Source organism: Chionomys nivalis, chromosome 21 (assembly GCF_950005125.1).
Source record: "Chionomys nivalis chromosome 21, mChiNiv1.1, whole genome shotgun sequence".
Classification (NCBI taxonomy): domain Eukaryota; kingdom Metazoa; phylum Chordata; class Mammalia; order Rodentia; family Cricetidae; genus Chionomys; species Chionomys nivalis.
Genome location: NC_080106.1, coordinates 16,879,168 through 16,902,542, shown reverse-complemented (window position 1 = coordinate 16,902,542; position 23,375 = coordinate 16,879,168). Strand labels below are relative to the sequence as shown.

Sequence of the window (23,375 nt, the reverse complement as noted above, 5' to 3'; positions counted from 1 at the left end):
AACAGTGGCTGGGACACTGCAGTGCATACATCCTCGACCTGAAGCCTAACAACCAACTCAGGACGTGAGGAATAGACTATCATCTGTGTCCAGGAGGAAAGAGGCTTGGAAAGAGAGCTCACCAAGGCTGGGTATGGGGACAAACCTGCAACCCCAGCGGTTGGAAGAATTGTTATAAGTTCAAGGCTGGCCTGGTCTACGTGGAGCGTTCCAGGCCAGGCAGGGCTACTCTCAAAAAACAAAACAAAAAAGCCAAAGTCACTCGGGCCTATAATCCCACTGACTTGAGAGGCCAAAATAAGAGGATCACGTTGAGTTCAAAAGCCCACCCTGGGCTACAGAGTGAGCTCTAGGTCAGTCTGGGCCACAGTGTGTGTGGCGGGGTGGGGGGTGTCACTTCTCCAGTTACATAAAGAAGGAACTATGAGCCAGAATGTGCCCCCAACAGCCTGACTCCACCCCAGCTGTATGCCATTCCTGGGCTTTGCATATCCCCTATGCCACTTTTCTTCCATAGCAATAAGACTGAACACACTCCATGATGGTCAGTCACCTATATTGCTTGTTCAGTTACCAGCCTTCATGAGAATTAATCTCAATCAATCTCTCAATCTCCTACCCTCTATCTCTCTGTCTGTCCTCTCTTTCCTCTTTCATTTTGGTTTTCTTTGATTTGTTTCCTGGTTTTAAGTAGTATCTTGCTGTGCAGCCCAGACTGACTTGAACTTACTAAGCAGCTGAAAACTGCCTCTGTCTCCTGAGTACCGAGATTACAGGCATACCACCAAGCCTAGCACACAGGAGTCCTTGTGATAGTCACTTGTCACCAACAAACTGATAAAAACACATAGAACATAAAGCCAACACATATTATTTCCCAGGGGTGTATATCCTGCAGCATTCATGACTCCCAGCGGAACTCCAGGCTGATCAGAAGAAGCACACCTAGACGCCATCAACCCTGTACCTAAATCAGAGGATAACTGATGGGCCTCACCCATCATGACAAGACTGATCTCCACTGAGGGCCCTGCTACTAAGAGTAAGCTCAGCTCCTTCCCAGACCCCTCAGGGAGGTGACAAGTTCTACAAACGTCTACAACTTGACAAGGCTCACAGCCACCCTCAGGATGTTTGAAACAGTAACTATTATAAACCCAAAAGCAATAGTAGGGAGGACATAAGAAACAAAACAAAAAATCTTTTGGGGGCTAAGAGTCAAGCAACAGTGGTGGGGCTGAGAATAAAGGGTTGTCACAGACTTAAGTGGAACATGTACCGCTTTACACGTACATCAAGGGTATCTGAGGCCACCTGGTGGTGAGATAGGAGCGCTGCATATCTTAACTTTAAAAATAGGGACAAGTTTTAATCAGTTCTAGACAGTTTCTTTAAAATCAGCAAATTCCTGCCAGGCGTGGTGGCATACACCTTTAGTCCCAGCACTCAGGGGGCAAAGGGTGGATTTCTGTGAGTTCCAGGCCAGACTAATTTACACCGTTCCAGACCAGACCAGTCGTAGTGAAACTCTGCCTCAAAAAAGGGGGCTGGAAGCCAGGTAGTGGTGGTGCACACTTTTAAATCCCAGCACTCGGGAGGCAGAAGCAGGCTTTTGTGAGTTCGAGGCCAGCCTGGTCTACAGAGCTGGTTCCAGGACAGCTAGGGCTGTTACACAGAGAAACCCTGTCTCAAAAAAACAAAAAGTAAAAGGGGGGAGCTGGAGAGATGGTCCAGTGGTCACGGACACTTGTTGCCCTGGCAAAGGACCTGAATGCAGTCCCCAGCTCCCTCACAACCGCTCACAGTCAGGTGTAACTCCAGTTCCAGGGAACTGATGCGTCTTCCAGTCTCCACTGGTACCAGACATGCATGTGGAAACACACATACATGCAGGCAAACACTCATAAAATAAAAATAAGTAAATCTTAGGGAGAGGGTTTAAACCCTTTACTTCATAGTTGAGCCATCTAAGATTCAGGGAGGTGAATTTATCTAAAATCAGAGTTAGTAAAAGGCAGGGCTGAAGCTAGAAACAACTCTCTCAAGCCAACTCTCGCAGCTCGACAAGGACAGGATTTTTTTGTTGCTGCTGTTTTGATTTTGGTTTTTATCCTTTAGCTCTTTTTCACTGTTTGTTTCTTGTTTATTTGTCTTGCTTGTGTTTGTTTACAGAGACAGGGTTTCACTGTATACCCCTGGCTGTCCTAGAACTCACTCTGTAGACCAGGCTGGGCTCAGCCTCAGAGATCTGCCTACCTCTGCCTCCTGAGTGCTGAGATTAAAGGTGTGCATCACAAACACCCAGCTCTTTCCCTGGTTTTTGTTGCTGGTTTGACGTGGTATCCCCACCTACACGAATGAGATCCTGTAGCTAAGAATGACTTGGAACTCCTAATCTGCCTCCGTCTTTGGAGTTCTGGGATTATGAGCATGCACCACAACACCCAATTTATTCAGTAGGACTGAACCCAGGGCTTCGTGCATGCTAGGCAAACTCTACCAACTTACCAACTGAGCCGCATTCCCCAAGTCAAAGTGGCCCAAATTTGAGGCCTTAGGTTCAATCTCCAAGTATATTTAATATAAGCATTTGGTGTTAAACAATTACAACCTTGAAAAGGAAATAATAAAGTGGGGATGGACACATTTGAGGAAGTTAGCAAGTTTTGGCTATTATATACATAGACCAGGGAATGGGGATTTCTGGGTAAAGACCGAAGCAAGCTATTTCAGAGATGGCAAGCACAAAGGCCCAGAGGCAGAGGCCTGCCACGTGAGTTCCGCGTAGTTAGGAGGCCAGATGACCCAGGCAGTGACTGCAGAAGGTAACAGGACACACACGAGAACACTGAAATGCAGAGACTTGGTGTCTTACTGCAACAAGACTGCCTGCTGTAACTGCAGCCATAACGAAGGAGGGCAAAGGGCAAAATCAGAGAGGCAGGTCTGCAGACCGCAGCCCAGAACAGAGTGCCATCGGCTAGGGGTGGGCACGACTGGGAGCGGGCAGGAATACTGAGTGCCAGAGGCCAGTTTCACTGCTAGGTTAATGCCAGCTATGAGAATAAAAAGTCCAGAGTGTGGTTCCAGACATGGGCACTTTTCTGTGGTCACCAGTGGATGACAGTCCGCTACTAGATACACGAGTTGGGAGTTCTAAGGAAGGTCTTGGGCTGCAGAGAGCAATCTGAGAGTGACCTTTTACTGGAGGCATTTAAAGCCATGAGGCTCAAAGGGACCAGATAGAGCATTAATGAACAGACGGGAGCCCAGGACACAAAGGAATCAACCATCTCCGAACATTTTAGCCAAAAGTTCCATTTTTCTCACTTTCCCATGATTTGCCTTCTTTTCCAAGAACTCTAGTCATAATGTGGTGAGCTTTTGAGAACAAAGGCTTCTGAAACACACTGCTTCAGAAGACCTGGCTCTCCAGACACATGTGCCTCGACTACTTCAAGCAATTCCACTCACCTTTCAGGGTGAGCTGGGACTTCTCAAAAGGCAGGGCCACTCCTGCCCGGCTGGAACTGGCAGATGCCATGTCATCACCATGGAACTGCAAGAAAAGCAGGAGGCAGAGTAAGACAATTGAGAAAGAGACGAAATAACAACCCAATGGGCTGAGAGTCGTCTAGGTGGTTAAGAACACTGTGGACCCTGCAGAGGACCTGGGCTCAATTCTCAGCATCCACATGGTATTCACAACCACTTGGAACTCCAGGTCTAAGGGACCTGATGCCTTTTTCTCACCTCCAAGGATGCCATGCATGAACATGGTATGCAGAATACAAAATATTTATACACATAAAATAAATTTTAAAAAATTAAAAAGAAAAAACTCAACCCCAGGACAGCTATGATGGTGCATGCCTGCAATTAGTATGACAGCAAAACTTGTAATCCCAGCACTTGCAAGGTGGGGGCAGGAGGAACATATCAAGGTCATTCTCAGCTACACAGTGAGTTCAAGGCCAGCCTAGTCTAGAGTAGTGAGTTTCAGGATAGCTAGGAGATGTTGTCTCCAAAACGTATAAATAAATAAACTATTAACCCAGCTTTTTTATGGGTCTGATGAACCTGAAGATTTGACTGAACATTTCTCCAATGATCCCAATCGACTAATAAAGCCATGGAAAATACACGATACCACCTAACAGGTGTTCCTGTCATGCCTGGAGGCTAGAAGTAGAAGCTCACTTGAAACAGAACTCTTACTCAAAAGTGATTTTTGGAACATCATCATTTTTCATTCGGAAAATATTGGTTCTTTGAGCTATAAAGATATCTAAACCTTAGCACATTTCATTATACAGCATTAAAACACACACATTTGTGAATGTCATCAATGATCTCATCAGATAGGCGTCCAAACGGCGGAAAGCTGTCAAGTCCATTGTGGTCGTGTCCCAAAATTGTAATTTTTCTGTAAGAACGATTTTGTCACTGGCAACAAATTCTGTCAGTTGTTTTTCTTAGTGTCAGGTTTGCTTCATTCAGTTTGAACAAAATGTCTGCCAATTTCTCAAATCTAGTAACTTCAATTTGTTTCTCGGTTGTCTTCTGAAGGAAAATGGTATTTCATGAAGAAAGCAACACATTGGCTCCAGATTCAAGGACTGCTCAAGTGCTTGTCTCCAGCAGCTGCTACAGCTCACCGTGCAGCAGGTGCACACTCCAGCAGCGAGTAGAAAAAGACGGCTGCCCAGATGGCTCAGCAGGTGCAACACCTGCCACACAAGCCTGAAGACCTGAGTTCAATCCCTGAGACCCACACAGTAGGAGGGGAGAACCAGCTCCACAAAGATGTCCTCTGACCACTGACCTCCACATTAGTCATGGCTTGTACGCATGCACGTGCACACATACACACACACACACACACAATATTAGTAATAAACAGAGCTGATGAGATGGCTCTGTTGTTAAGAGCATGTACTACTCTTTTAAAGGAGCTGAATTCAGTTCCCCACACCCACATCAAGCAGCTCACACTGCCTATAACTCCAAATTCAGGGTTTCCCAACACTTACTCAGGCACCTGAACAAACACACACAGACATACACACATAGATGCAAACTTTTTAAGTATAAAAACATAGTGAATTTTTAAATTTTTTGTTTTGGTTTGGTTTTTGTGATAGGGTTTCTCTCTACAGCCTCAGCTATCCTGAAACTCACTCTGTAGACCAGGCTGGCCTCGAACTCACAGAGATTCAGCTGCTTCTGCTTTCTGAGTGCTGGGATTAAAGGTGTGCACTATCACCGCCTGGCTTATTTTTGTTTTCTGAGACACAATCTCACTATGTAGCTCTGACTACCCCAGAACTTACACTGTAGACTAGGCTAGCCTCTGACTAACAAATATTCACTGCCTCTGTCACCCAGTTCTGAGATTAACAGTGTGACCCCAGTCAGCCCACTCGAGGATTCTGTGTTCCTTCCTACCAAGACTGTATGGTGATGGGGAGCATGGGGACAACAGCATACTTGGCTGCAACACCAAGGGCTTGACTGGTCTTTGCTTCTGCACCTTCAATGCAGGAGTGATCACAGTGAGGTGGTGAGGGATGGACCAGTGTTGTTTTAGTTTTGACGGTGGGGAGCCTCGGAGACTTCTGGATATCTAAGGACCATATTGAAACTGTTGTGTAGAAGCAGCGTACAGGCTGAGAGGTGAGGTACACGAATAAAATCCTAGAACCTGAAAAGCAGCAGGACCTCTTTGAGTTCAAGGTCAGCTTGAGCTACACAGGAAGACTCAGCCTTAAAAACAAAGCACTGAAAGGGCTGCACGTGGTAGCACACACCTATAATTCTAGCAGAACTCCGGAGGCTGAGGCAGGAGGGTCACAAATTTGAGGTTAGCCTACGCTACAAAAATTAAAACAAACCATCAGCCCAGAGCTGTACTCATGACAGGGAAAGCCCTCTGTTCAAATTACACCTGTGACCCTGGACTGGTCTTTATAGATATTCTGCCTCTGGTAGAAGCCTCCAGAATGTTCCTTGTAGAATAGTAGTCTAGAGCTCAAGATCCCAGGAGACCTTGCTGCCACCTCCAACAATGATTCTCGGTCCCCTTCACACGGCTGTGCAGACAGCACCAAACACAACTGAGTGTGCTCAACTCTGAAATGATAGCTTCTAGGACCCCACAACTTTTTTTGTTTTGTTTTGTTTTGTTTTGTTTTTCGAGACAGGGTTTCTCTGTAGCTTTGGAGCCTGTCTTGGAACTAGCTCTGTAGACCAGACTGGTCTCGAACTCAGAGATCCACCTACCTCTGTCTCCCAAATTCTGGGATTAAAGGCGTGCGCCACCACTGCCTGGCACCACAACTTTCTTTGGATTTTTTGCCTTTTATTGTGGTGTTTCTACAATGTGACGCTATACCACCAGTTCACATGCACCAATTCTTAAACGGGGCGAGAGGAGGGAAGAGAAGCAGAAAGAGAAGGAAATGCAGCCTGAGTATAGTACAATGCCCTTGGTGAACAGAATAACCATGTCACAGGGGACACACGGTGAAAGAAAACACAACATGGAAAGGAAGGAGCCACTGAGGCCAAAACAGAAGCTCCCTCTATGCAGGACAAAAGGCAGGAAGCAGGGGAATTGGAGAACGGAGACTGAGAAACTTCTGTATGGGCAATATTTGGTCTTTTAATATATATTATATTAGATGTTTCTGTTACATGTAAGATTATTTTGCCTATGTGTATATATGTGTACCATATGTATATATGTGTACCATATGCATATATATAACCCTTGGAGGCCAGGGTTCCGATTCCCTAGAACTGGAGTTATGGGAGATTGCAAACCATCATGCAGGTATTGGGAACTGAACCTGGGTCCTCTGGAGAAGTAACCAGTGCTCTTAACCTCTGAGCCCTCTCTCCAGTCCAAAATCAGTGTTCTCATGATATGTACCTGGGTCTCTGAACCATTTTGTAAGTTTGACCTTTTTCTCTAAGTGAACAACTTTTAGGGGAAATGACAGTATACTGAATCGCAATAAATCAGGCCCTCGGGTCAGTGCTTTAAAAGAGGTTAAGGCCCACTATTTATAGACTTTAAAAACAAAAGACTATTTTTTAAAATCTTGATGTCTACTGGGGCTCTCTCTTCCCTAAAGCAACTAAAGGGAGCTTTTGAACCAGCTTGTTCTCCTGAGCTTAGGGCTGTGCTCCAAACTCAATGAAACTTGGAGCCCGCACATGACTTTGCTAAGGAAGAGGAAGACTAAGTATCCTGAGCTACAACTAACAGCCCCAAAACAAAATCAAGGATGAATGCTAAAGAAAGTCCAGAAAGAGCAAAGGCAGCTGCGAATGTAGGAGAAATAAGGTCCCCCAAATCCATCATCACCTTCTCTCACCAGCCATTTGTAATTATAGCCCACCATTTATGAACACTGGTCTCTGTTATTATGTGAGCTTTGTCTGTAGTTTCATATCCAATTAGCCAGGTCCCACCTGCCCATTACAAAGTAAGCTATGCGGACTGTAAAACCTGCCCAGTGTACATATAAAGGAAAATAACCACAACCAGGAAGTGAAGACGGACGTCAGTCTGCTGAGTGTTGACTCACATCAGTAAACCTTCCACACAGGAGGCTGAGACAGATGCCAGAGATTGAGGCTAGCCTGGGCTATCCCGCAAAAATCTATGCAAAACGAATACATAAATAAGAGACACTGGTCCTCAAGTAGTTAGAACCTATCGGCTTGTCGCCGGGCCTCACCGTCAACAGGACCTAAAGTACCTGTGCCGGGTTCATAGTTCCAATGCACACGACAGGAAAACTTGAACACAGAATGAGTTCAGCTTCTGATTCAGATACACAGGGATGACTAACAATTTTTTCTAGCTAGTAATGAGGAAGTGTTTACATACAATCAGAAAGACAGAGTAGGAGAGAGAAAAGGAGGGAGAAGAGAAGAAAGAAAAAAACTCAGGAAAATGGAGCTACCTATGAGCCCAAGGCAGGCAGGGAGGAGGGAGACTGGTGGTTAAATTCTACTGAGGGCTGGGTAGGCCAAGAACTTCACCCCCTGAAGACAGTAATGGGCCAGTGAAAGGTGGGGAAGACATCAAAACTTCTTTCCTTTACTAGTTTGGGCAGATTTACTCAATTTCTAAGTAAATAAATAAAATGGCATTCTATCTCTGAACTTCTCCTCCTCCTGAGTCTTGACAGGCATTTTTGCTGTGCTAGGGTTTTTTTTTTACTTGTGTGTGTAGGCACATGTACTTGTGTGCACGCAGATAGCAGAAAGGGATGCCAGTGCCATCCTCCATGCCAAAGGGATGTCAGTACTGTCCTCTACGCCAGAAAGGGACATCAGTACCGTCCTCTGTCACTTCCCACTTACTCCTTTGCTGCAAGGTCTCTTCTTGAATCTACTGACTAAGCTGGAAGTCAGCAGCACACAGTAATCATCCTGTCTCAGCCCTCCACCAGGGACACCTGACTTATTATTCAGTTATTCAGGTGCTGGGATACAAACTTCAGTCCTCCCAATTCCATACAAGTGCATATAACTGCTAAGCTCTCTCTCCAGCCAATAGTTTGCTTTTTAAAGACATGGTCTCCTATAGGCCCGGCTGGTCTTGAACTCATCAGGTAGCAAGGTCAGTCTTAAAATCCTGATCCTCTTCCCTTTGCCTTCCAAGTACTGGGCCTTGAAAGTACTTTTAAAATAAAAGACTGAGTCTGGGCATGGTGGTGCAGGTCTCTAATCCCAGCACTTGGGAGGCAGAGGCAGGTGAATCTCCAGGTTTGAGTCCAGCATGGTCTATAGGATAAAAGACTGAAAAACTTAAAAAGAAATAAAAATGAAAGACTGTATGGAAAGAGCAGACGTGCAGCCACCCCTCCTTAAACCCTTCCCAACTTTGTTTCCCAACAGACTGAAGGATCTGAAGACTCTAGGCAGATACCAGAGAAGGTAGCTCCCAGACACCTATCATGCAAGGAACTGAAAGAAAGCACAGGTCTGTGAGAAGCCTCAAGTCCTCTCTACTCTGGTCACTTTCTTCATTGTGGTCCTGGCACCCAGATCAGCCTGCTGGCACTTCACACTTCAAGTAATGCTGGGGTGTAACTCATTCTGGCACATGAAAAACCCTAGGTTCAGTCTCCAGTACAAAGAACAGTTAATGATCCCAGCTGGAAACAAGAGACGACGTTCCATGACCCTTGGTAGCACTGCAGGTAGAAGGTAGGGTTGGCTACTAGACTCCTTCTTTTCCTTTATCTTTTCTTGCAGAGTTGGGTATCAGACCCAAGACCTCAGGCTTACTAGTCAAGATATGCATAGCCTGTCTTGAAAGAAAAAAAATAAAAGGTAAGTTCTCTTTAGTCAAGATTGGTTTCAAACTCACTATGTAACCATGGACTTCAGATCCTCTTGCCTCCACACCCTGGGTGCTATGGACGACTGATGCGAGCATCCAAGCTGGTTTGTAAGATGCTGAAGACAGAGCCCAGAGCTTTCTACCCGCTAAGCCACAGCCCTCACAACATCATCATCCTTTCAAGGCACGTACTTGCTCTGGTTTCATTAGATTCAGAGTTGAGCTGCCATCACCTTCATCCAATTCCAGACCACTTCATTAGCCCCAAATAAACCCTATTTTGTCAACAACCAGCCACAGCCAGCCCACCCCTCTCACCCCCAGCTCCTGGCAAGCATCAATCTATTTTTGTCACAGAGGATTTGCCTACTCTAGACAATTTATACAAACGCAATCATGTGACCTTCATGGGGCCTCTTGTGACTGTTTTCTTTCATAGAATGTTTTCAGGTCATTGTAACATGCATCCTTTTATGGCTGAATGTTGCTCCATTGCTCCGTTGTATGGCTATACCTTTTACTTACCATCTGGGTTCCTAGGACCAGTTGAGTTATTACTTTTTCTTCTTTGTTTAAGTTTTTAATATTTATTTATTCATTTTTTATTTACTTGTAAGTGTGTGTGCCTACATGAGTTCCTATGTGCACCATGTGCATGTAGAAGCCCATGGAGCTCAGAGGGGGTTGGATCTCCTGGAATTGGAGTTTCCGGCAGTTGTGAGCCACCATGTGGTAATTGAACTTGGGTCTTCTAGACCAGCAAGGGCTCTTAGCCACTGAGTCACTTCTCCAGTCCTGCTTATTGTTCTTCTCAGTACTCAGGACATAAGGACAGGCCTGAGCCATGAGCTCTAAGCAGCACTGAGCCCTAAGCAGTGTGGCCTGCACTCAGCACTCTACTTCTGTTCTCTAGCAGGGCCGCTAGTCCAGGATGTCCTCAAACTCTTTACAGAGTGGGAGACAACCCCGAACGCCTCTTCCTCCCGACTCCAGGAGAAAGTTCTAGTTATTCTTGGCTATATGCTGCAATGGGAGAGAGAGAAGGGGGGGGAGAGGGAGGGAAAGAGGGAGGGAGGAAAAGATCTTTGAAGCTCAGCATTCAGGAGGTAGGGACAGACGGATCAGGATTTTAAGGCCAGTGATAGTTACACAGTAAATTTGAGACCCTGTCTCAAAAAAAAAATAAAAAGAAAAGACTCCTTTAATTCCAATACTAGGGAGGCAGAGGTAGGTATATCTCTGTCAGTTCAAGATTAGCCTGAGTTACACAAAGAGTTCTGGGCCAGTCAGGGATACACGGTGAGACCTTGTCTCAAAAAGAGAAAAGAGAGAAAAAAAGGAGGAGGGGTGTACTGGAGTAGTAGCTCAGTGGCAGAGCTCTTGTCTGGCACACATGAAGCTCTAGGTTCATACCCTGTACTTCCTAAAAACAACACATGCATGAGCACACGCGTGTGTGCGTATACACACACACACACACACACACAGGAAGAAGAAGAAAAAGAGGAGGAGGAGAATGAGGAGAAGGAGAAGGAAAAGAAAGACAGGCCTATAACCTTGGGCTCAGGCAGAAGAATCACAAGATCAGGGCTAGCCTATGCTACAACAGTGAATTCAGAGCAGACTGAAAAGCTGAGACCATCTTGAAGGATAAAAATGGTGAAGCAGCACTGGGGCATAACTCAGAGGTTATAAGCTGGCCTGATAGCACAAGGCCCAGGTTCAATTCCTAGCACCCTAAACACGAGAGAAACAGGCTTATTTATAAGGAAAGACCAACTCTGTTGCTCTTCTGAAAGACATAAAAGAGCAGAGTCTGTCCCAAAGACCTCCCCTCCCTTCCCGTGCTCAAGCTTGTCTAGATCTTTCCACACATGCAGGCTTCTTTCTCGGCCTCTTCCCACCGTCTAGCACTGAACTGCCTTCCATTCACCAGAGGCCCAAATAGAAAAGCAATCAAAGTTGGAAGACTTTGCCAACTCGCAGGTAACAATTGGAGAGGAGAGGCTACCAGCACCAGCTGCCTCCACCATGCAGTCCAAGTTCAACCCTAAGGAGACCAAAGTGGTGTGCCTAAGGTACACTGGAGATAAGACCAGCACCACCACATCCACCCAACATCAGTGCCCCAGATCTGTCTCCAAAACAATGCAGGTGATGACACTGCCAAGGCAGCTCGTCATTGGAAAGGTCTGAGGGTGGTGGTGAGACTGACTGCTTGGAGCAGACAAGCTCTCAAGGAGCCATCAAGAAACAGAACAACATTAAACACAGCTGAAGCATCACTTCTTTTTTTTTTTTTTTTTTTTTTTTGGTTTTTCGAGACAGGGTTTCTCTGTGGTTTTGGAGCCTGTCCTGGAACTAGCTCTGTAGACCAGGCTGGTCTCGAACTCACAGAGATCCACCTGCCTCTGCCTCCCAAGTGCTGGGATTAAAGGCGTGCGCCACCACCGCCCGGCTGAAGCATCACTTCTGATGTGACTGTCAACACTGGCCCACAGATGCAGCACCAATCTTTAGCTAGAGAACTTTCTGGAACTATTGAGATACTGTGGGCTGCAATGTGGATGGCTGCTGTTCCCATGACATCATAGATGATGTCAGCAGCCATGCACTGGATTACCCAGCTAGTTAGGAAGCAACAGGAGCCTGGGCATGGTGGTGCACATCTTTAATCCTAGAATCCTACCACTAGGGAGGCAGAGGCAGGCAGATCTCTGGGTTCAAGATCAGCTTGGTCTACAGAGCAAGTTCCAGGACAGCCAGGGCTACACAGAGAAACCCTGCCTCAAAAAAAAGATGGAAAAAGATTTTGATAGATCTGACCAAAAAAAAATTATGGAAGGAAAATGATCAGCTAATAATAACAGAGATGACAAAACAGATCTCAGGATAAACAAAAACACAACAGATAAGGCATGAATGACCAAAAGAAGAGGCCTGCCCTGAGTGAAGACTTGGCGTTGCCCAGCAGTTACCAGCAAGGCGCTGCTTCTAAGCTGAGGACACTGATGAGAACAGGGAGCTCACAGCCTTCTAAAGACTCCAGTTGGGCGGGGAGGACCTTGGACTTCCCACAGGACAGGGAACCCTGACTGCTCTTGGGACTGGAGAGGGAGGGGGGAAGGGGAGAGGGGGAAGAACATGGGAGGAGGTGGAAATTTTTAATAATAATAATAAAGACTCCAGTTGGAATCCAATGGAACAAGATCTTAGAGATTCCAGAGTCCATCACAGTCCTAAGTGATGCAGGTACTCAAAAGCTCTCTTGGGCCAGGCTGCTCAGATGGCTCAGCAGGAAAAGGTGTTTGCTACCAGCACTGAGAATCTGAATTCCATCCCAGGGTGTCCTCCAAACATGTGCCTTAAAACACATGTACACGCAATGAATACACAAATGTATTTTTTTCACAAATGCATTTTTTAACAGCTCACTGCTCTAATCACAATTTGAGTTGATGCTTATGAATACTGAGAAAAACATCAGATCCCAAGACCAAGACTAAAATCCAAGGGTCACTCACCAGTCAGTATGAGATTACATTTATGCTTAATCTACATGATGGCAGGCTGTGGTGTGTGTGTGTGTGTGTGTGTAAACTATGTTCAACTTGTGTTTGGCAAAGTTGGTATTTTAAACTTTAAAAACCCATGTATTGGGGCTGGAGAGATGGCTTGGAGGTTAAGAGCACCGGCTGCTCTTCCAGAGGTCCTGAGTTCAATTCCCAGAAACCACATGGTAGCTCACAACCATCTGTAATGAGACCTGGCACTGTCTCCTGGAAAGTGTATATATAATAAATAAATAAGTTTTTAAAGAAAAACCATTTATCATTCCACCTGCCTTTCTCTTTTCCAACCTTGGAGGCTCCTAAACCGGTTGTTAACACAGAAAGCCAGAAATTCCTGAAGTTAGCACTTGAGCCGATCTCAGAACAGTTTTAACTACTGAAAAAAAAAAAATCTATCAGCTTGTTGGTATTTGTTTCATTTTTATTGATGTACATTGGTGTTTGGCCTGCATGAAGGTGTCAGGTGCCCTGAAACTGGAATTACAGACAGTTGTGAGTCACTATGTGGGTGCTGGGAATTGAACCAGGGAACCAGGGTCCTCTGGAAGAACACCCAGTATTCTTAACTGCTGAGCTATCACTCCAGCCTCAAGCCTGTTGTTTTTAAAAGGGCCTTTAATCTCAGCACTTAGAAGAGGCAGAGAAATCTCTGAGTTCAAGGCCAACCTGGTCACAGTGAGTTCCAGGACAATCAGGACTAGTTAGTGAAATCCTGTGGCAAAAACAAAAAAGGTCTTTAAATGACAAAAGAAGAGACCCAAGTTCCTACCAACCAGCAGCAGCGCTTAGCGGGCCTTCAGAGGACTGAAATTTACTCCAGAAGTTCAAACCCTGCAGCACTGTGTTCACACTACCCTCGGGGTGACCTTGTCCACTCTCAACTCCAGCCCTGGTTACAGACCTCCTGTTCCTGCTTGACACCAGGGACTCCTCTAACTGCCCCAGCATCTTCCCTTGGGTCTACACTAGGCTGTGCACAATGAATGTGAACAAAACCGACCCAACTCCTGGCTCCCCTATAGGCTCTCCCTCCTTTTTTTTTTTTTTTTTGAGTCAGGGTCCTTTGTAGCCCAGGCTGATCCCAAAGGATAACCCAGTCTCTACCTCATGAACACTGGGATTACAGACATGTGCACGAGGTGTTTATGCCCCAGGCTTTATGCACATGAAGCGAATACTCTACCAGCTGGGCACACCTCCAGCTCCTGTCCCCATTTAATGGAAGCTCCATTTCTACTTGTTCATACCCAAAACTTGGAGTCACTTTTGTCTGCTCCCATCTTCCCACATTCCACATCCTGTCACCTCATCCACAAATCCCACTGGCCGAGCTTCAAAATCTAGCCCAATGCATTTGTCACCGAGTGTGGCAATGCCCTCCTCACCCATCTTTTTGCTTCTTCCCTGGCTCCCTTTTTCCTCCACACAATAATCTCAGTAGGTCTGCCAAAAGGCAGGATGGGCTATATCCACTCCTCAGCTCAAATGCCTCACTCATCCCGTGAAAACCAACATCCACACAAAGGCCTGCAAGGCCTTTCCTGGCCTTCCCAATTATTTCCTCCCACAACCAACACCCCTGTGAATTCATTCTCTCCACCCCTGACTCACTTACTCCTCTCCAGCCATACTGTGTTCCTGGCTGATCCCTAAACCTTCCAAAAGTGTTTCTCCTTCCAGGCATTTGATCATGCTTATCCCTTCGCCTGCACCGCTTTACCCTCAGTCAGTCACATGACCCATGCCTTCTCCTCTTCGGAATCTTTATTCAGGAACCAGCACACCTGTAATCCTGGCACCCAAGAGGCTAAGGCTTCAAAAGGGGGTGTCAGTTTGAGGCTAGCCTGAGCACTTAGCAAATGTGAGACCTGCCTCCCAACCCCCCCAAAAAAGTGCTAAGATTATAGGTATGAGTCACTGTTCCCCACTGAAACTTACTTAATTATATTGTATTTAACATAATAAATATAAAATATTACCATCTGTAGCATATATTTGTAGATTGCATTTATATGATTTTACTAGAATATAAAAACATCAATGTAAGCAGAGCAATGGTGGCACACCCCTTTAAACCTAGCACTCAGGACGCAGAAGTAGGTGGATCTGAGGCCAGCCTGGTCTACAGAGTGAGTTCCAGATCAGCAAGAGCTACACAGAGAAACAGTGGCTCAGAGGGATGGGGGGCAAGGCAACATTTCAGCTTTCATACTGAATCTTCAAAATCTGACGGATCTGACATTCACAGGCTGTACCAGGGTTCAACAGTCCTACGTGGCCAGCGGCCTCCACGCCGAATGGCCAAACTCCAGCACGATGCCTGTAAGAAAGTAGCAGTGAGCAATCCTCTCGCTTCTGCCTCCCAACTGCTTGGATTACAGGTATATGCCGCTTATACCCACCCTAATAGCACACTTTTTATATTTGAAAACTATTTTTAAATGAAACCTTTTATTGCTTTTATGAATAAAACCTAATAGATCTAGGAATAAAAAACCTATTTGGAAAAGATGGCTCAGCAGGTGAAGGTGCTTGCCACCAAGCCTGACAGCTGGAGCCGGATTCCCAGGACCCACAAGGTGGAAGGAGAGAACCAACTCCGTCATTCATTTACTAGTCTGGAATCTAAAGTCAGGACTTCAGGAAGCCTTAGCTTCTTCATCCACAGAAGGAGAGCAATGCATCCTTCATAGATCATGGCTTCAATGAGATGCTGGGTCAGGCACAATGGTAAATGAATGCCTGCAACACCAGCACTTGGAAGGTAGAGACAAGAGACTCAATCAATCATAGCTTCCTTAGCAACATAGCCAGTCTGCGGCCAGCCTGGGCTACAACTTACCTTGTATCAAAAAGCCAAAAGACACAGTGAGATCCTGTGTCAAAAAAAAGAAAGAACAAACAAAAGAAAGGCTGAGTATAGTTTTAATTTTAATTTAATTTTAATTTAACACAACTTTAATTCCAGTACTTGGGAGGCAGAAGCAGGTGGATCTTTTTGAGTGTTAGGCCAGCCAAGGCTACCTAATGAAACTTTGTCTTAAATAAATAAGAATAAATGAGATTCTAGTATAAGATTTTTGCAGATGGGAAAGCTATCATTAAGCAAAGATTACCTGGTGGTGCAAGCCTGCAATCCCAGTTACTCAGGAGGCGGAGGCAGGAGAAGCACAAGTTCAAGGCTTGCCTGAGCTACAGGAGGTTGAGGCCACCCAGGGAAACTTTAGAGATTCTGTCTAAAAAGAAAAAATTACAAAAAGGAAGGCTATGGCTGCGAAGCTCGACAACAAGAAACAAAGTGAAAGCGATTGACAAGCCAACCCAAGCCTTTCCCTCCCTCGGACTCCTTGTTTTCCCGTAGACCAAGAACACAGACCAGAGCTAGCTTCGCTGAACAAAGAGACAGAAAACTTAAGTCCAGCCGGGTGGTGGTGGCGCACGCCTTTAATCCCAGCACTCGGGAGGCAGAGGCAGGCGGATCTCTGTGAGTTCGAGACCAGCCTGGTCTACAAAAGCTAGTTCCAGGACAGGCTCCAAAGCCACAGAGAAACCCTGTCTCGAAAAACCAAAAAAAAAAAAAAAAAAAAAGAAAACTTAAGTCCAACCCCTTCTTCACCACATACAGCAGTGCGACCTTATTTCTCTAACACTGACCAAGTACTCACAACATACCAGGCAAGAGGCTAGTAGCCAAGGGAGCCACATAAAATAGGATTGCTGCCCTTGAATGATTTAGTCTAGCAGGAAGATGAGTAAACAAGGAAGGAAAGCATAACAAGCCGAGATGGCTCAGGAGCCACAGCATTCATTTAGGGCTCTTTCTTTCTTTCTTTTTTTTTTTTTTTTTTTTTTTTTTTTTTGGTTTTTTGAGGCAGGGTTTCTCTGTGTACCAGCCCTAGCTGTCCTGAAACTCACTCTGTAGACCAGGCTGGCCTCAAACTCACAGAGATCCACCTGCCTCTGCTTCCCAAATGCTGGAATTAAAGGCGTGCGCCACCACTGTCCGGCTTCATTTACTGCTCTTCCATAGGACCAAAGTTTAGTTCCCAGCACGAAACTCCAGAGGCTCACAACCACCTGTATCTCTAGCTTCAAGGAACCCAATGCTCTCTTCTGCCCTCTGTGGACACCCACACCCTACATACGACATACATACACAGATAGGAACACACACACACACACACGTACACATAGGTTTTTTTTTAAGTCAAACTCTCTTAGCTGTTTGTTCTCTATTAAGAGTAAACGACTTCTCAAGACTGCTACAAAAATTAACTTTTGAATGTTTGTCATAGACCCCAAAGCCGTCAACTCCTAATGTACCAATGCGAAGTACTTTCTTTCCCCTAGTGACCTGTGGTTCTGGCTCCTGTCAACGTCCCATTTGAAGCCCTACTCCTTCATCACATTCATAAAACTCATTTCCCTTCTGCAAAGTTTAGTAAATGTAAAGAGAAAGAGGGTGGACTTAACAGTGTAGCCCAGGCTAGCCTGGAACTTAGAGGCAAGCAACTTCATGCCTCAGCCTGGAGGATGAACAACCTTAAGATGGGTATTTTAACCTCAAAAAAATATGATCTAGTTCACACAGTTCTAAGGAACACCACGGAAACTTCTATGTCACCCCACCTAGTCACAGCTGGTCAAGATAAGAAGTCACATGGTAAAAGAAGCTGCGTAATTTAAGCCTCAGACAGAATGTCTTAGAGCAGTGTCGGTACACTTTCAACTGTCCAAGACTTAAGCAGTCAATGCGTTGCTGAGGTAACGCTGGCCCAGGTCGCTGACAACAGTGTGGGTTGTAAGTCATGTTATGATCCCAGCAAAGCATCTACACGTCTTAATTTTTTTTTTTAATTTTTTCTCGAAGATTAGCCGATCCGGGAGCATCTCAAAGGAAGATGATCTGAAGGGCTAGGCTCCCAACAAGTGGAAACCCTAAGCAAACAGGGCCAAGTGGGTGTGACCAGAGTCAGTCGATCAAGACTCAGGAATCCCTCCTGAAGTTTAAAAACTGAATGGGACCGAAATCAAACTCTCAGGTGGCCATCATCTTCAAAGAGGACGTAAGGAAGACTCTCGGAATGGGGTCCAGGCCGCATCGTCCAGATTGTTCTCCCTGTCCCTACAAGCCAGACGCCCACTCCCAGGCAGCCCCTTCCAAGGCGCTTGTAAGTCTCCCCGGCCGAGGTCGGAACCCCTGCACAGACGCGGCTCCTCCGCACCGCAGGCGCCCAGGCAGGGGTCCCCCTTCCGGAAGCGCCAGCAGCTGGCGACTCCCACCGGGCCCAGCGCCCACCCCGCTCGGGCGCGAGCCGGGACACCCCTCCTCGGAGGCCGGAACCGCGCGCCAGGCCCCTCCCACAGGAAGCCGCCGCCCCCCGGCGCCCGCCCCGCGCCGCCCCCAGCCCCTCACGCCGCTGGCCGCCCCCGGCCACCCGGCGCCTCCCGCTCGCCACCGAGCCCCCAGCGCCCGCGCCACCTACCTGCAGCGGCCACACCAGCGGCGCCTAACTCCGCTCCACTTCCGCCTTCCAGCGCCCGCACTCGGACCGGGTCACGTGAGCGCGCGCGGTCACCTGACCCGGAAGAGGCTGGCCGGGGCGCGCAGGTGCGGACCACCTAAAACCTAGACTGCGAGCCTTTGACTTAACTGAAGTCCGTAAAGGAAAGGGTCTCTTCCCCCTGTGGCTGTGCCCAAGCCAACGTATAAACTGGGGGCTCACCGGGCACCAGGAGTCTTATTTCTTCCTTTGGAAGTAGATAGAGTTGTTTCCCTCCGTGGTACAGGTGGGAGGAGACCATCCGGTCAGTTAAGTCAGCGAGCCTTTCCGGGACTACTGGACAAAAACCGTATGCTAGCCGGGTGCTCGACTTTAATCTCAGCATTTGGGAGGCAGAGGCAGGCAGATCTCTTGACTTTGGAACTAGACTGGTCTACACCATGAGTTCGAGGACAACCAGGACTACACGGAGAAACCCTGTCTTGAAAAACAAAACCAAAAAACTTGCTAACCAAAAAACCGTATGCTCCTCCTAAGTTTGAATGTCTGATAAACCGTGTAACTATAGCCGCGTCCCCAAATTTGCAAGGCAGAAGCAGGCAGATTTTTGTAAATTCAAGGCCAGCCAGGTCTACAGAGCAAGTTCCAGGACAGCCAGAGCTACACAGAAAAAAAAATCTGTCTCAAAAATAAAAACGGGGGCCGGGCAATGGTGGCGCACGCCTTTAATCCCAGCACTTGGGAGGCAGAGGCAGGCGGATCTCTGTGAGTTCCAGACCAGCCTGGTCTACAGAGCTAGTTCTGGGACAGGCTCCAAAGCCACAGAGAAACCCTGTCTCGAAAAACCAAAATAATAATAATAATAAGCCGGGCGGTGGTGGCGCACGCCTTTAATCCCAGCACTCGGGAGGCAGAGGCAGGCGGATCTCTGTGAGTTCGAGACCAGCCTGGTCTACAAGAGCTAGTTCTAGGACAGGCTCCAAAGCTACAGAGAAACCCTGTCTCAAAAAAAAAAAAAACCAACAACAACAACAACAAAAATAATAATAATAAATAAATAAATAAAAACGGGGGCAGGGGTAGTTGGTACTATGAGCCACTGAGTTTACTGAACTGATAGATAATAGGCCATATATTTTAAGATGCAGGGGCCTGCCATTAATCCATTCAGAATGTGAATTAAAGGTCCAGCCAGTGCCAATAGACCCAGGAGCTCTAAGCAAACAGATTAAATTATTAATTAAACTGGGATTAATTATTTGATTTACATCTTTGTCTTTTTGTTTTTCTTTTGGAGGTTTTCCTAAACCATTAAATTTTTTCTAATTACTCTTGATCAATTATCATTAAAACAACTGGTTTCTCCCAAAACCATACATAGTTTCCTTTGTCTCATGAGCAGTAAATCGAAGCCTCTCCAGTTTTGAACAAACATTTCTGCCGGGGAATCCAACTGTTGTTTTAAATCAGAAGTGGAAACTTTGAATACCTTTAGGTCCTGATCAGCCTGTCTACTTAGTTTGGAAAGCATTAGTAGAGGCACACTTAGCCAGGCCGTGGTGGCGCACGCCTTTAATCCCAGCACTCGGGAGGCAGAGGTAGGCGGGTCTCTGTGAGTTCATGGCCATCTTGGTCTACAAGAGCTAGTTCCAGGACAGACTCCGAAGCTACAGAAAAACCCTGCCTCAAAAAACCAAAAGAAAGCTGGGCGGTGGTGGCGCACGCCTTTAATCCCAGCACTCGGGAGGCAGAGGCAGGTGGATCTCTGTGAGTTCGAGACCAGCCTGGTCTACAAGAGCTAGTTCCAGGACAGGCTCCAAAGCTACAGAGAAACCCTGTCTCGGAAAAAAAAAAAAAAAAAAAGAGAGAGAGAGAGAGGCACACTTAGTCACCATTAGTACACGCCCACCAAGCAGTCTCAGGGCCCAGTAATACTGCTGTTGTACAGATGAGTTAACCCGCTGGAAAACGAGCATCAGAATACGGGGAAGTGCTTAGATGAAAGGCTGTGGATTTTAAATGAGTTCCAGTTCCTTGCAAATCCTTTAACACTAATTTGGGCTGCCTCCACTCACAATGAACTTGTCAGTCAATGGGCTGACAGTCCAACCAGTAATCCTGGCTGATTTCTGGCTGGAAATGATTAACTCTATCCACAGGGTCCCTTCCTGTGTCATAGGGTCTTATTCTCCAGGTTTTCCCTGTTTTGTAAAAGCTTGACTCTTTCTTTTTTTTTTTGAGACAGGATTTCTCTGTAGCTTTGGTGCTAGCTCTTGTAGACCAGGCTGGCCTCGAATTCCCAGAGATCTGCCTGCCTCTGCTGCTTTTTTTTTTGTTTTGTTTTTGTTTTTGTTTTTCGAGACAGGGTTTCTCTGTGGTTTTGGAGCCTGTCCTGGAACTAGCTCTTGTAGACCAGGCTGGTCTCAAACTCACAGAGATCCACCTGCCTCTGCCTCCCGAGTGCTGGGATTAAAGGCGTGCACCACCACCGCCCGGCTGCTGCTTTTTTTTTTTTTTTGCCAGACTCTTTCTTGAGGACTTCTTCGGGAAGCCTCAGTTTCACAACTCTTAATTTTCGCAATGGAAATTCCCTTGTTCCAGGCGGCCCAACCTCAAGGCATGCATAGAATTATAAACTCTGTATTCCTCCCTCCAAAGATAAACTCCCATATCTTTTTTTCCTCCAGTGCAACCAGAAGCTTAAATTGGGCATCAGAGGGTAAATAAGATGGAATATGTGTTGCCAGTCTGTAGCCACATTAGCTGTCACCTCCCCTATATCTGTCTTTCTCAGTTCCCGGGTCCAGGCAGTAGGGTTGGGACCATCACCCTGTATTCATACCAAACATAAGACCCAGGAGCAGGAAGAGGGGCAGTGAGTGGAAGGGCCTTAATTGTAACGGGTCCCTACCCCAGAGACAGTCTATTTGGCATCAACATTTGTGTCTTCCACTTCCTTGACCTGGGTGTGTTGGATTCATGATGCAATGTTACCTACTTTCACAATCAGGGGAGTGGAGAGAATTGCCATCTCGGCTCTTTTCCAAGTTGATTCCAGCACCCCCTTTTGTTACCAGCTTGACCAGCTCATTTGTATCAAAGGACTCGAACAAGGATGAATGGTGGTGGTCTCGGAGGTTGGCTAGGTCTCTCCGCTAGTCCAGTGAATAGCCTATCTGGAGGACTGGAGGACTCCTAATGTCTTGGGAAAGGATTCCTTAGAGAGTTCTGTCAATTGCTGGTCTCTGAGCTAGAGAAGTATTGGGAGAGGTCTTCTAAATACAATCTCGTAGGGAGTAAATCCTTCCCTGTATGGGGTGTAGCAGGCCCAAAGCTAAACCAAGGGAGGAGGTCCATGCACCCTTCCCTGGACTCTAATGACAGTAGTTGTTGGTGGTGGTGTCCTGTTTCTTCTTTCCACCTGCCCAACATCCTGAGGTCTGTGTGCACAGTGAAGTTTCCAATCTTTATCTAAATCTTTAGTTATTAATTGAGAGGTTTGGCAATGAAAGCTGGGCCACTGTCAGACCCCATTGCTGGGGGAGGCTAAATCAGGACCACTTACTGGAGGAGCTTCTTACTACTTGTGCAGTTTCAGTCTGGGTAGAATGCTTCTACCCACCCGGAAAAGGTACCTATAAGAACTAGCAAGAACTTGTATCCTCCCCTGGCAGGCCAATCTCAGTGACGTCAGTTTTCTGAGAGTTCATTGAGGTGTGGGTCCCTCATTTGAACCCCTTTTTGGTCTAGTTATAACATACCTTGGTCTGAGCAACTCAGAAAGCTTTGTGAACCCCAAATGAGTAGCCTGGTGAAGGTCATTGCCAGAGTCCTGCCTGATGTTTCTGGGAGAATGATCTTTCCCTCTGGTGTCCTCCATCAACCTGTGGGTTTGAGCTGTCCATTTCTTCTTTATTATGGAGTCGATAGGCCCCACTGATCTGAGGGCCATTTGTTGGACAGCCAGGCCCTCGGTTGGCAGTGAAGGACAGCAATTCATAGGGGAATCTGAATAGTCTCTAGGAGGGCCAAAATTTTCTAGTGTCCTTTTGTCCAGCAGGGAGAAGCCCTCTTTCTCTGTGCATCATGCTATAGATGTGTCCAGTAGTAAAGACATAGTGATTATCTGTGTGTATGGTGCTGGACTTTCCTTTTCCCCATCTGCGAACCTGGGTCAGATTAATCAGTTCTGCTCTCTGGGCTGGGGTACCTGACTTGGCCCTAAATAATTTTGGTTAAAGTGGCTATTGCGGCTCCCATGTATTGATTTCATCTTTCTTCTCATGACAGTCATGGGTGAGCACCTGTGGGTCATCATCAGGCAACAGGGTAACAGGATTTATGGCATTGGATTTCTCAAACTGGACTTCAGGGTAGACCAGGAGTAGGGCATGGTACTGGGTCACACAGACATTAGACAGCCAGCGTTCTGGTGTTCCTTGGAGGAGGGTCTCAACCACGTGGGTACTGTGAGTTATAAGATCCTGACCCAGAATTAACTTGTTTGTTTTCCTTTTTTTTTTTTTTTTTTTTTTTTTTTTTTTTTTTTTGGTTTTTCGAGACAGGGTTTCTCTGTGGTTTTGCAGCCTGTCCTGGAGCTAGCTCTTATAGACCAGGCTGGTCTCGAACTCACAGCGATCCGCCTGCCTCTGCCTCCCGAGTGCTGGGATTAAAGGCGTGTGCCACCACCGCCCGGCACTTGTTTGTTTTCCATTAGACTAGCCATAGCTGCCATAGCTGTTAGACAGATGGTCCATCCTGTGGCTTCCGACAGAGCCCACTCATTAGGACAGGTATGTCACAGGGTGTTTCCATGGCCCCAAAATTTGGGCTAAATTCCTATTGTCTTTTGTTTCATGGACAAACAGATGAAACGGTTTTGAGGCATCTGGAAGTACTAGGACTGGAGCTGACTTCGCTTTGTAGACCAGGCCA

General features: G+C 46.5%; 1 protein-coding gene across 1 annotated transcript in view; it reads right to left on the bottom strand.

Annotated features, from left to right (window-relative positions):
* Wwp2 (WW domain containing E3 ubiquitin protein ligase 2) overlaps positions 1-18,487 on the bottom strand; it is a 125,865-nt gene extending 107,378 nt beyond the window's left edge. The window contains exons 1-2 of the mRNA XM_057753764.1: positions 18,423-18,487; positions 3,475-3,559 (exon numbers count right to left, since the gene is read on the bottom strand). Coding sequence (XP_057609747.1) covers positions 3,475-3,544 — 70 coding nt within the window. The 5' untranslated portion in view covers positions 3,545-3,559; positions 18,423-18,487. The remainder of the gene's footprint in view (positions 1-3,474; positions 3,560-18,422) is intronic.
* Positions 18,488-23,375: the final 4,888 nt, after the last annotated feature.